General features: G+C 36.2%; 1 protein-coding gene across 4 annotated transcripts in view; it reads left to right on the forward strand.

The window, feature by feature from the left end:
* The window catches only part of LOC120625468 (protein kinase C and casein kinase substrate in neurons protein 1), a 145,609-nt gene that overhangs the window by 120,204 nt on the left and 10,675 nt on the right, over positions 1–14,730 (forward strand). For 2 of the 4 annotated variants that reach the window (XM_039892551.1, XM_039892552.1), the window contains exons 6-8: positions 6,273–6,499; positions 6,976–7,096; positions 14,233–14,334. In XM_039892551.1, coding sequence (XP_039748485.1) covers positions 6,273–6,499; positions 6,976–7,096; positions 14,233–14,334 — 450 coding nt within the window. The remainder of the gene's footprint in view (positions 1–6,272; positions 6,500–6,975; positions 7,097–14,232; positions 14,335–14,730) is intronic. The other 2 variants (XM_039892553.1, XM_039892554.1) reach the window with 1 other exon arrangement.

Below are 14,730 nucleotides of genomic sequence, written 5' to 3' on the forward strand. Positions count from 1 at the left end.
TTGAAGAGTCATTCATCACAGTAGAGCCAGCCGCGACTCGCCTCAGGGTGTTCTTGTATAGCGACCGTCTGCGAGCACAGTTTAGCAAACAGTCGTTTTTTTTTTTTGGATTTAACAAAGTAGCGGCTTTGACTGCGATTTCACATGAACGTTAGGACGACGCGGTTCCTAATTTAAAAATAAACAGTCCCTCTATTAGTTTATTTGGCCATCCAAAGGGGCAATGCTGCCATCATCTTAGGAACTGTGCCTCGCTGCGGTGGTCGTGGACGTTTTAGATTTTATTTACTTTGAAATAGTTTATTAAGAAAAAAAAAACAGTCCGTCTGATTGATTTTGTTAAATAGGTGTAAAATAAAGTAGTAGTAGAAAAGCTTTTTGTGGCAGAGCTCGTCCGAGAAAGTACAAATGCTTATTTCTGGCGCAAAGTTGCAATGTTAATGCTGTGTTCCGGTCTGAAGGGCGTAGTTACCGGAGTCATTAGAGGCACATGAAGCTTAACACCTACGCCTCAGGTGCAGGACATCGGGTGGCACTCTTAGGAAGTGTTCCTTGCATACCATGAAAATAAAGCTTAATTTGATATACTCCGCGAAAAGCAGCAGAATGTGTGTGGTGTAATTTATAATTTCTTCAATCCTTATAGTCCACACCAAACAGAACTTCGGTGGACTAAGGTGGTTAAGGTGGACTTAACAATTATTCATTGTAAAGTCAATATCTGCTGAGGATGCGCCGGTTTCGGAGCGAAACGTGCGTAGAAGGTACATTGCTGAGAAAAAACGATAAGGAAGCCTGACATGAGAGTATGAGCTGTATGAGCTGTAAGATCCATCAAGCTGTGACATTTACTAGCCGGATCTAGTGCCGCGAACAAAAACATACATTTTAGAATGAATTACAAAAAAAAATTCAAATACTTAAATTATTTATAAAAAAATATTAAATGCTGACAATATATACTAAAGAACAAAATACGAAAAAGAGCAAAGCGAAAAAAATACCAAAGTTTAAACAATACCACAGTATTGCGATAGGAAGTGGTCCTTCAGTTTTTTTTTAAATTTAGGAAGACGATCCCCTTTATTATGTCTATGTCAAGTACTTTATTAATGCGTTTGATTTCCATGGTATGTCATGGATTTCCGCAAAGTAACGCCTGTTTCTATCCAATGTTCCTTTCATGCACTGCGAATTGTTCTCTGGTTAATAGCCGGTAGATACACTCAGATATGCCATCCGCTTGGTTCGACAATTATAACTATTAAAAAAAAAAGTTTAATTAAAGGGAAGAAGCGTTTTTATTTTTGTTTTTACTCGATCTTAGTAATTGCAATACACAGAGTCAGTTCATATTGGACACAGAAGCCGTTTTTTTTAATCTAAAACTTTGTGAACACTGGTAAAACAAATGTATTTGAAATTGTTCCTCCTCTGGTGTCACATCAGTGAGAAGGTTTGTATTAAACGAGAGCTGTCAGCCCTTCAGGATAAATTGGACACACTTGGTTTGATACACTGTGTTGAGGACGGATATCGCAGCGCTTCTACGTTTCCAGTTCGGAAACGGCACTTCGTAGCGTTCATTTTCCATAACTGTTATGTGTATGATGGAAACCATTTAGTATTTAGTTAATATTTTTTTTTTTAAACCATGCACTCAATCAATTCTCTATATTCAAAACTCTTTTCACACTTTTTATCATATATATATATATAGCCTGTAATAGAACCAGACTTGACTATATGCTTCCCGAACGGGAGAATTTGTCCATAATCGGATAAATAATAAAAGGATGCCGTCACCACGCGGCACGTGTTTATATAACATATTGGAACATATAGAATAATGTAGTATTAGTTAGGTTAGTAAAGGACTGTCATCGAGAGATTCATTATTATAGTTACTATTTAATAGGCTTTCCTTTAGGGAGTTGCCTAAATTAACTAATTTATATTTTATACTTACTGTATTGACACTATATCTTAATTTATTGAAAAAAAATTATGTTTTCTGCCCCCCTACAGAGAATCTTGCTGGTAAGAAAAGACATCTATTGTATAATTTTACTTTTGTGTTTGGTAGTTTGATCGCTCGTGAAGAATATGGTTTGTTTTTCGCTAGAAATGCAAATAAAAAAAAAATGACGTAGAACTCTGCTAGAACCGTTCGACTTTTCGAACTTTCGAGTTGGAAACTTTTACCCTCACCTCGCAAGTTGCACCGCAGTTTATGCCAAGTTGAAGTTTTCGAGCTACCTTGTGTACAGTAGGCAAGTAATTGGGATAAAAACACGGACAATGTAAATGTACCTAATTCATCTTCTTAGTCGTGCGCTCATGCCAGTCGTTATAGTAGCCAGGGGTTGTTAGCCAGTTAAGAATTTCGATCCGGTTTCGGTCAATTTCCCTGGCTATTACTAACCTACCCACAACAGTGGCGTGCACTTCATACATGCACAAAAGCACTGCATACCCTAAAATTGAAATATGGGGGGGGAGAGGATATATAATTTTTGTCTCCAGCCTGATTAGTGAACTTCCCCTCTGCCTTGAGAACATTATGAAAGCATGCAGGTTTAGTTTATTTAACCGGTTAAAAGGAGAAATCGTTTGTAATTAACTTAAGAGATACTGACCGTAATGCAGAAGTACTAGGCTGTGTCGGGAGGTCGGCGGCTTTGGTTTGTAAACTTCTTTACATAGTAAACATTTTCCAATAAAAAAATATGAATATTCAAGAGATTCCGATAGGTATAGGGATTGTGGAAGTCGTTAAGTTAAATATTCAAAGAGATAAAAAACTCGCTATGTAGTCGCAGTTGATTTCCCTCCGGCTTAAATTCATTACAGCTAAGAGCTCAACTCCAATATCTCTTAGAAAAACTGTTTTACCTTCGAAATTACCGCTTAGAGGAAAGTTGATATTTTTTTTATCCTTCTTTCTCTATGATGGAATTATTATTTTTATTATTCGTAGTCGGAGATTTTTCTTAGTCCAACTATAAAACTGTTTAGGCGCTTGTTTATTTATACATACTATAATTCCGGCAGTTGCCTGGAGTGTAAACGTAAAAAATCATTAGCAAAATTGTTATGTTTGTTTCAAACTGCAAGTTCATTAGAAACATTACATAATTAACGTTTTTAGCTTCCAGTAATGTTTTAGATTTGCTCTCATTTCATTTAACGATTTGTGAACCAACTTTTTTGACTTTGCTAGCTGAGAAAGCGAATGCGAATTTCCAGCGCCCGAAAAAGCAATAGATGTGTTACGGAATAACTTATAAGTTATTAAATAATTATTTACTCGTGTCATGTAAGAAACTACTTCGTATGAGTTATTTTTACCAGATAACTGGATAAAGACAAGACGAAAATTTTTTTCCCTTAGATTTTGTATGGCACTAGACATCTATTAGGTAAATTGTTGATCGAAGCTTTTTAGTGAAGCATAAAAACTACTACTGGCATTTATTTGTTGGGTTCTTTTAAGCCGTATCATGAATAAAAAACAAAGGTAGTAGGTGTGTAATATTAAAGCTATACTTGACACAAAATCGCGAGTACGACATATGTATACTTGAGAAAGAAGTAGGTGGCGGTGTACCTAATAAATGAGTTTAACGTAAAACTTAATTTGATGTCACTCGGGAGTCGAGAACCGCCGTCACCCCTCGTCTGGGTCTTAATTGGTTTATTTCCTAACCGCCGTGCCTACCTGCCTTATAAGTCAATTTGAACGGGTTTACTTGAAAAAAAAAATCGAAATTCACGTCACGCCTGCCGTTTGGTAGTGACTCTTCCACTGGTCCATAAAACAGTATTTATATAATAAAAGTTCAATAATCATTATTTGCATTTACTATGGAATATAGGTAAGTAAAGGCAGTTTGCATAAACAAGTTTTTTGTTGAATTTTCCAGTAGTGCTAGCCTTTATGTTTACCTTCTGTGAGGCTAGTGTATCAACCACTAACATCATGTACGGCTGTATTATTGTCCCATTAAATAAATAAATATACTACGACAATACACAAATCGCCATCTAGCCCCAAAGTAAGCGTAGCTTGTGTTATGGGTACTAAGATGACTGATGAATATTATTATGAATAATATACATAAATACTTATAATATTCAGATCAAACCAACATAATCATGAAAGACTATAATATAGTAGGGGAGACCGGGGATGGTTGAATAACTTATGACTTAAGCTCATTTATCTCTGATGTTTAACTTTATATAATCAAACCAACAGTTAAACAATAGTTGAGATAGGAGAATTATTCTATTCAAAAATACTTATCTATAAGGTTATCATCTGTGATAGGTTGATGAAAAACATGTGATGGTGGCGAGTTATTGTTGCTTAGTCTTTCTGCCCCTACAGCCAACCAGCTCCGGTCTCCCCTACACATATCGTAAAAATAAATATACAGATAAACACACAGACACTGAAAAACCAATCTTCTTGATCATACAAATATTTTCCAGTTGTGGGAATCGAACCCACGGCCAAGGACTTAGAAGGCAGGGTCGCTGTACATAAATGACATTACAGAAGTAACTAACAACAAATGCGTCTTGTTTGCGGATTATATTTCCATAATTCTGTCATCAAATAATAATAATCTCTTTTTACATCAATCTGACATAAATAACACTTTAAATAATTTAATAAACTGGCTTGACATGAATAATTTACAAATAAACTAAAACACAATACTTACAATTCTACAATAAGTCCCCCGCTACCCTTATTCGTCCAACGTCTCACATAAAATTCTTAGGACTAAACGTAGATTTCAGACTGACATGGAGGACTCACATCGATACAGTATGTGAAAAATTAAATAGGTTTTGTTATGTGCTAAGACGTCTCAGAAATGTCGTAGACTTTAAAGTAGTTATGTCGGTGTATCATGCGTATGTAGTGTCAGTACTTAGATATAGCTTGGTGTTCTGGGGCAATGGGGGCTGATGTAAGTAGGGCATTCATTGCCCAAAAAAAGTGTATTCGAGCTATGTGCGGTGCTTCACCGCTGGACAGTTGCAGACCAATATTTAAGCAATTAAAGCTGCTCCCTCTACCTTGCTTACAGTGGCGTGCATAGAGGATATGCACAGGGTATGCAGATTATATAAAATGAAGAAAATCACCAGTAGGAGCTATATAAACTTTATAGCTTAAGGGTAGGGTTTTTATAACTCTTACAATGCCTATCCTTAAGTACTTTATAACTCTTATCGGAGATTTTCTTCATTTTATATCATCTGCATACCCTGTGCATACCCTCTATGCACGCCACTGCTTGCTTATACATCTTTGAAACTGGGTGCTTTGTGCAAAAGCATAAGGCATTATTTACAACGGCCAGTGATGTGTACCCTAGGTATGTTAGAAATACCTATCGTTTAGTTTTAAACTACCTTCCCAAAACTAAGTATTTTGATAAAAAATGTGTTATGATGTGTATTAAAGTATATAATAAAATACCTAATTATATGAAATCATTAGCAATTAATCAATTTAAAACTAAATTATTTAAATGGCTTTATGTGTACAATTTTTATGTCATCAAAGAATTTTTTGAATTAAAACTTAATAATGACGTATAATTTGGTAATAATGACATTAAAATTGAAAATATTATGATTATGTATATTCCTAGACATTATATGATGTAATAAATTGAATTGATGACAACATGTAATAAATTTGTCAAAAAATATTGTTTATTATGGTGGAATTTAATGTAAACCATTGCATGCCATTGTGTGGCTGATTGTAAATTGAACAATTCAGATTTTCACACTGCGCCACTCGGCCGTCAAGGGAAAAAAGCATCCCAATTCATAATATAATCCTTTTACCATTATTATTATTATTATTATTTAACTCTTTATTGTACACCACAATGAAGTTAGTAAAAAAAAAAAACAATAGAAATACAAAGACAAAAGTAGAATACAAAAGGCGGCCTTATCGCTTAGTAGCGATCTCTGCCAGGCAACCTTTGGATTAGGACAAGATGAGAGAGAGCGGATAGGTTAACCCATTAACCCTGTACCGTTCAAATAATTGTGCGTATTTTATCATTTACCTTCAAACGGCAATATTTTCACGTCGCACATAATTTCAAATCATACAACACAACTGACATTAAAATAGTGTACCCAAAACACCTATAGTAAATAATATGTACGGTTTTAGTTCCGTGGAATTTATTTGAGCTGCAATACACATATATTTATAATTCTGCAAACAGATAAAGAAAATGGCGGAACGCGTGTCAAAATGCCGCGAAGACGTCGCTAAGAACCGCGACAAGTACCAGGCAGCTCTGGCAGAGATCACGGCCTACAACCCTCGCTATATTGAGGACATGACGGGGGTGTTCGACCGCTGCCAGCAAATGGAGGCCCAGAGGCTGACGTTCTTCAAGGAGGTGCTGTTCAGCTTCCACAAGTGCCTGGACATTAGCAAGGAACCCACGTGAGTTGTTTGTGTGTTCCACGCACCCCTAGCTGCATCCAGGATACACGACCAGGAAACAGGAAGCATCTTAGCATTTCGCTAGATAATTTAATATCTATTGGTTTATAGTATAATTGACGGACGGAGATAAGCAAGGGCGTTGTAGGCAGTTCCCCGGACGAGCTCGAGCGAAAGAGCGCTACTACTAGGCACAAGAAAAAAAACTTATGTATAGACTTTTTTACATAGAGAATAACCTAAAACGCAACTATTAAAAGAATTATCTGATGAAGAACTACTCTTTTTTAATCAAACAATACTAAGGTCATCGCGACGACTGTTACAATATTTTGAATTAATTGACAGACGAAAGTACCAAATTCTACCCCTTCCTTTTACCCCGATTGCATAAGATAATAGTGAATATACTTGAAATTCCAACGCACGATAAAGTCATTCCATCCAAAGCTATCATTTTACTTTATAAATTCCAGATTACCACAAATATACGAAGAATTCCACCACACGATAAACAACGCCGACCACCAGAAGGACCTCAAGTGGTGGGCGAACAACCATGGAGTTAACATGGCCATGGCGTGGCCGCAGTTCGAGGTAACCTCCACCATCCACCACCCACATAGAGCCTGCTTCCCGACCACAGCTTAGTAATCATACAGTTTCGAGTTAAAACTAATTTGATAGTCATAGGCGCAGATTCGAGAATAATGTAGCGGGAATTACATTCTAAAAGCTGACAACAATTATCAACAATCACTGGTGAATTTTAGTAGATCTCAGCTTTATATGCTATATTCGCATGAGAGAGAACGTCTTTGTCCATTGTAAGACATTAATTCGCGTGGTGACAATGTACTAGTTACTCATCATCAGCCTATAAAATGTCTCGCTGCAAAGATTTCTTTTTAATTGAAGAAAGATATAAAGGCTTGTATCCATGCAGGTAAGTCTCTGACAGTTAGGGATTTACAATAATAGAATACTGTTACTATCTAGGAAAGAAACGGTCTTAGATTGCAGAAATGTAAATTTAAGGCAGTATAACAGCAAAGACGATGTTTTATCTAATAAGCCCCGATTTCAACTTTCGTGTCAAGTATATGGATATAAAAAAATATTTTTTGTATCGCGACCTATAAGGCTTAAATTCCCGCAAAGCTTTCGAGGTTTTGGGATTTTTCGAACTGTATGATTGCTAATTTGTGTACACAATCTCCGATACTTACCAAGTAATGCATATAATTATATATGCGATGCCGTTATGTATGCAGTTATTAACTGAATGCTTCCTTGATAGATAGGATTTTCTAGTCAGTATTAGTTAGGAGTTTTAGTGGCATGCGAACTACATACTTGTACCCATTTATCTATTTCTTATTTCTTTCTTTTCTAATTGGCTGAGATTTTAGTGATATACGAGTAGTACAGAAGCTGCTTTAATGCAATCAACAGACGGTCCAACTTAGGTTTGTGCCAACCATCCAACCAAGACAATTTAGTAGGTTAGGTTTAGGTACTGATTTTCGGACAGGAGCCTCTCGTGTGAAATTTTGCACATATTCTTCATTGAAGTGGGCGGTAATCTAGTTTTTATACTTACATGGAAAAAAAAATTAAAAGTATATGTCGAAAGTCCACATGCATCCTTTTATAGCTACAGGATTTGATAAACTTTCAAACTCCTATAACTTAGCGAACTTCTTGGGAAACTGACAACGCAGTCTAGGTTTCTAGTAATATATTGACAAATAAACATCAAAGTATAAAAATGGTCATGTTTCTAATAGAGGTTCTATTTGACAAAAAAATGTTTTCCTAAATACTAAAATCCATATCGATATCCATAAGAGCTTCTCTCTGATCGGCCTATCGTCTTCAATGAGACTTAAGATTAAGCTATCTGAGGCCCAGATGATATCCCCAAGTTATAGCATGTCGAAATAACGTGCCAAGGCATTCCGTTCATATGGTATGCAATAAAATAATTATGAATCGGTCCAACTAAATTATTATACTAAATTATTATGGCACCAATTAAATTGGATCGTCTGTTATGAGTATAAACAGTCGAAATTAATTCTAACACTTTCAGTAGAAGCGCTTCTAATGAGTAAGCAACCTTCAGCGTATTCTTGAGTCATGCGACGCTAATTTCAATATTGACACTGCAGTTGTTTGATTTAGCAGCGATTGTGAAACATTTGATCAAACATTTGGGAGTATACTATAGGAGTAGGTATGTAGGTATGTAGGTTTCACAAAACGCTAACGGCTTTTCGTTTAACAAATTAACTAATTTTCGTGATAAACAGATCGGATAAATACCTCGTGGCAAAAATTCGATCGAAAAGTAAATGTTTGAAGTTATAAAGACAAGCAAAGTTTTGAAGAGAATTAAAATCGTAAAAATAATGTTTTATATTTCATATTGCGGCCAATAATTAGTTGTGTTATTTATCCTACGATTTAACTAAAAAGGGTACAACTATTCGCGTTTATAAAATATTCACTAACATCAAAATTATAAACTAATTACCGGCCCACTACACGTCGCTATAAAAAGTTTGTACGTATAATAAGTGTAGCCGGGATTGACAGCGGTCGCCCTAAATTGCTTATAAAGCGGAGTCATGTTCTCCCCATAGGATTATCTTGTCATCCCAAGAATAAAATAGACGACTATAGCTGATATTGCTGAATTTATATAAATAATTTGGCAAAACGATATACATTAAATTGTACCTGAATAGAAAATCAACTATTGGGAGCAATAATTCTTACGATACAATAAAATAAATAAAATATCGCTCATTCAGTAAAGTTCCAAATGAAAATTAATAAAATTCATAAATATAGAAAGGGCATATCTATGGTGCCTACCTACATATGTAAACCATAGATACGAAAAAAAAAAATCTTTTTTTTGGACTCATAGAATTCAGGCCTACCCTACGACTTAAGAAATTTAAAACATTGGATAGAAGCAGTCGTTACTTTGCGGAATTCCATGATATATTATGAAACTTAAGCGCAAGCAGTTAAGACAATGTACGAAGATCTGTTTGGTGTTGTGTATAAGGATTGAAGAAATTATAAGTTGCAAAATTCCTTTTACTCCGTTGTTCTAGTATTTCCAAACTCGAAAACGACTCTTTGCAAATCGGAAGCGAATCTTGTACTAAGGTACTTCACAAGGATTTTTTTTTTAATGCGAAATTTAAATAGAGTACTACGCGGTTAAAAGTCCCGATTTTTAAAATAACGTAAGAAGGAAAATATGTAGTAAAGTTTTGTCTTTTAAGAGTTTTTCCAACACAAAAGGGCATGATGGGGATTAAGGGGAAGATGCTGCCTAACCATTTTGTAATCTTATACTTATATATGAAGCTGAAGAGTTTGTTTGTCCTGAGATAATCGCGATCAAGTTAACAATACTTGCACGCGATGCCCTCAGAAACTACTAGTCCGATTGGAAAATTATTTTAGTGTTGGATAGGCCATTTTTAAACTTACTAAAAGCAAAATATGATCACGTTAAGACCAATAGTAGCATTGCACCAATGCAGAATGTTTCAAAATTGAGGATTTTTCTCCTTTTGAGAGCTACCGCTGCGTACGTCAACAATTAAAGTTTCGATAAAATCATGTATGACGAAGTTTTTCCCCTTTATATGTCAGCATATGTCTTTCTTTAAAGGTAGACTTATACGCGAGCAAAGTTGCGAGGGACCGCTAGTATTTTATAATATTCTGGATAGCTGGAATACTGATAAAGTTTCATAAACAAGTTTTAGGTGCTTAGTGTTATGTGAGTTTGCTTGTATGAGATGATGAAGTTCTTAAAAACATATGATACTGGATAGAAGCACTTAGTTTATAGTTAAGTCAACATCTCCTGAGGTTGCTCCGGTGTCGGAACGAAACGTGCGTAGAGAGTGCACTGCGAAAGATCTGTTTGGTGTGGAGTATACAGATTGAAGAATTTATAAATGTCACCGTACAGATTCTCCTGCTATTCGCGGAGTGTAGCAAATTAAGCTTAATATTCCTTTTATAATAGCTTATTTAAAAATGAATTACTTAACTAACGGACAGTGTATACGGTTTATTTTCGTATTCTGATGTCTTTTTAATAGAATGAAAATCTAGTAATCGGTTACAAACCACGAAGCTAACCGTAATTTCCCACCAGAACATCCAGAAAAACAGCAATTACAAATTGCCCCTGCACGACAAAGGCCAACACATTGTCTCCTCCCAATGCTTTATCAACTCTCCGAGCATTGGTGGTGGGAATAATATACGGGAGTAAACTTCTCCTAATCCCTGTTGCCATACTTTGGCCAGACACGTAAGATTTATCCCATGTTATAGGATATAATCAGGGGATATAATTTTTGCCTATGCTAGCCGTGCTGCCGAGGATTTAACCCGGGACTTTCGACGGCGCTCCGCAATGCGCCAATCGAAACAAACGTTCGGAAATATAGCCACAGTATGTCGTTAAAAGGACGAACCGCCTGAGACCACGGAGCCAAAACTTTTCAAATACCTCCCGGCCGGCGCGACCGCGATGCTCGCGCGGGTGGTCACCACCCGTCCACCACCGCTCCACATCGGCGCCCTGTGGGCACGCGCCCAGAGGAGGTTGCGCCGCGCTCTCTCAATTTGCTTCGGAGATGAGAGGGAGCATCGAGTGGCGCCGTCGGACACGACTAGCGTTCACAACAACGGATGTTATAACATCGCGTTCCTGGTACGCCACGGTGTTGGTACGGTTGCCAGAGCTGAATACAATCACGTTATCACTCCCCGGAAAAGTTAGGCAGGCTCGAGTGTATATTTTTTTAAAGATAATTGCACGCAGTTTCGCAGAAAAAAGGCTACCAGTCAAAGTCAATATTGAGTTGTGACATTTGGGTTATTAATAAAAATACCTGCGTGGTCTGGTTTCCAGTCATAAATTATAATATGTGTTCTCAACCTATTCGTTGATCTTTTTGTCGAATGAAAGTTCATTAACTGGTTTGTAAACTTTTGGAAAAAGTTCTTTCTTACTAAACCATGTCTAATTTATAAAAATTCACAGACATATATTTTTCGGTGTATGTTTGACAAGTTACGAAGTCGACCAGGGTTCTCTGTAATGATGAAATTTTTGCCTAACCCTTTGCAACCGGCTGCTACCAACTTTTACGAAAAATATATACTCGAGTCACAAAATCTGCGACACAATTGGCAAAATGTACGCATTCGGTTTCACCCCAAATTTATTTTTGATGGTAATTCATTCAGCGCTAAAGGACGCTACATTTCCCAATAACATCGAAATGTGCAGCTCTGAAAATCGCCTAATTTAGTCCTTTCGCACGAAATTCACCAACGCCCGTCAATATTTCACCAGCTTTTTCACATCAAAATTTTTGGTAAGATCTTTAAATTTTTGACAATTATTTCACAGATTATCACTGATATCCACCCATCTCCACTGATTTGTTTCGACAGACTGTCCTGAAACGTCATGCTAAATACAACGCAAAATATGGATTGGGCACTTTTGCATTGTTGGTTTTTAGATGCTGCATCGCAGAACATTTGCACCAATGGCCGGTGCACTAGTTAAAATAATTTGTTTACGTCCTAAAACATATATAGCTGCTTTAATGCCATCACATGATTCCTTAGCAACAAATTCATAATTGAAGGAAGAGAAAAATAACTCAATGACTACAAAAACATGACTTTACTGCTATTTGCTAAACTTATATTAAACAAATTGATTAAAAACTGAATACATTTATCGTAAATTTTCTATTTTGTCGCCACATTGTATTTCCCATAATGAAATACGATTTAGGTACAACACTTAAATATAAACAAGCCCTTAAGAAAATACTCTCCAATTATCCAGAACCTTTCGAAGTCGGAAGCGTAATAAAATAGTCTAGTACATTCGAATTTCATAAAGCAAATTGAAAATTTAAATCGAATACGAAAGAAAACACTGCCAATTCCAGCTACACTTATATACTACAATAATCAATAAAACGAAATGAAGTCAACCTATATTTGCTAAACTTATATTAAACAAATTGATTAAAAACTGAATACATTTATCGTAAATTTTCTATTTTGTCGCCACATTGTATTTCCCATAATGAAATACGATTTAGGTACAACACTTAAATAAACAAGCCCTTAAGAAAATACTCTCCAATTATCCAGAACCTTTCGAAGTCGGAAGCGTAATAAAATTGTCTAGTAAATTCGAATTTCATAAAGCAAATTGAAAATTTAAATCGAATACGAAAGAAAACACTGCCAATTCCAGCTACACTTATATACTACAATAATCAATAAAACGAAATGAAGTCAAAACAAAACTTACATCTATATGGTTTCAGATACCAAAAAGCGAGACATAAAACCAAAAATAAAAACTAACGATCAGAACTAACAGTATATTTTTTTGGTGGATAGAAAGACTAAGATTTACAAGACCAGTCAATGTGCCACGTCTATACGACGCCATTTTCTTTAAGCCAAATAATATAAAGAAAAATGGAAGAAGTCAGAAACATGTTACCAACACCTTAGGAGACGTGTTGTCGGCGGTTTGCCATGTATTTATGGGCATAAAAATATGTGATAAGATTTGATTTGACTGAACCAAAATGGCGTCGTATTTGTGGTGCATATTTGTTATTTCAAGTACGCATAACTTACAACCTCTTTGAATCATCAAGTATGTTTGGTTGAAGGCGCAGTTAAAATCGGGAACAATAAAAATTCGATAGGTTCTTCGCTACATTAGCTATTTTTTTTATTTAATTAAGTATCATAATAGTTACTGCTCTTGAGGATTTAACTAATTACAGACTGATGCTTTTATACACGTTCTAACTTGGCCTCTATAATACTTTAACTCTTCTACAATCACACGATTATGAATATACCATGCATAATTCAATATCCATCCCATATAAGCATGGTCACTCGCAATATCTCCCTTTATTGTCATCGTCTCACACTTGAGTGCACAGAGCTTGATGTTGCCGTCAGGTTAGGCGTAAGTTGTCAAACAGGCGAAGTAACCCTTAACACGAAACTTTGACTTTGAAATTTGACTTTGACGGCTGCAACCTAATGTCACAGAAACCTGCGGCATAATTGTATGTCTGCGGCTTTATTACAAAAATGACGTCGCCCTGTATGTCAGTCTACGCTTGGCCTCATCAATCAATTAAAACACGAGCTTTGAATGGAAGTGTTACAATGTTTTATTAATTCATTCCTTTTTTCCCATTCAATTTTATTTCGCCTACACGCGCGGACTAGTTTGGATACGTCATTTTAAACAGTAATTTTTATGACTGATATTTTATTTCTCTGCCTACCATCTTTCTTTGATCCTTGTTCCTTTTTCTGGTGTTTTATGGGCAGACCCCGCATCTGCACTATAACTTTGATGGTTATTCATACATCATCTTCCAAAATAGAAATACCTCTTCACAAAGCTTCTTCCCAATGGAGTTGTCCTTTGTTTACCTTGGTCCTTACACTTTCCTTGATCTTTAATCATTCTTTGCCCCTCTATCCATAGTTTTCCTTGTTTCTGGGAATATAAACATATAACTGGCCTACAAAGCCAACGAAAATGGCGTACAAATCGTATCCCAACTGGTTTGTGTGTTGTTCCCGACCGCTTGTGACCGCGTGTGTCGACCCAGGAATACACGGAGGAGTTCCGGGACATCGCGAAGGGCAAGTCCAAGGAGAGCCTGCCAACCGGGCCCATCACGCTGCTCAACCAGCGGCCAGTCAGCGAAGACGTACGTCCCAATACCTGCATCGGTGTCTTGTAGATGCGAACTGCTACGCCATTTGATTCATTTTTTGGAAACTCATCTCGTTGAAGACACGTGGCGTGGTGCTATTTCGGTTAGACACAGCTGTCAAAACTAGCGACAACCTTTCTTTAGAACTATCAGATTAGTTAGGAAATCGTATTAAACCGAAATAGCAGCACTGATTTAATTAGATTTAAAAAAAACTAGTCTACTAAAGACCATATGTGTAACGTGCTCTTAAAAAAAACCAAAAACTTAATATTTTTAATCCAAAAAGTTTTGTGTTATCATAATGTGGAGAGAATGTATCAAATGGCGTTTATCTTCGAGCTACAAAACGCTGACGTTATTGCATCTCACTCAATAATTGTTTTTCGG

The sequence above is a fragment of the Pararge aegeria genome, chromosome 7, assembly GCF_905163445.1.
Source record: "Pararge aegeria chromosome 7, ilParAegt1.1, whole genome shotgun sequence".
Lineage (NCBI taxonomy): Eukaryota > Metazoa > Arthropoda > Insecta > Lepidoptera > Nymphalidae > Pararge > Pararge aegeria.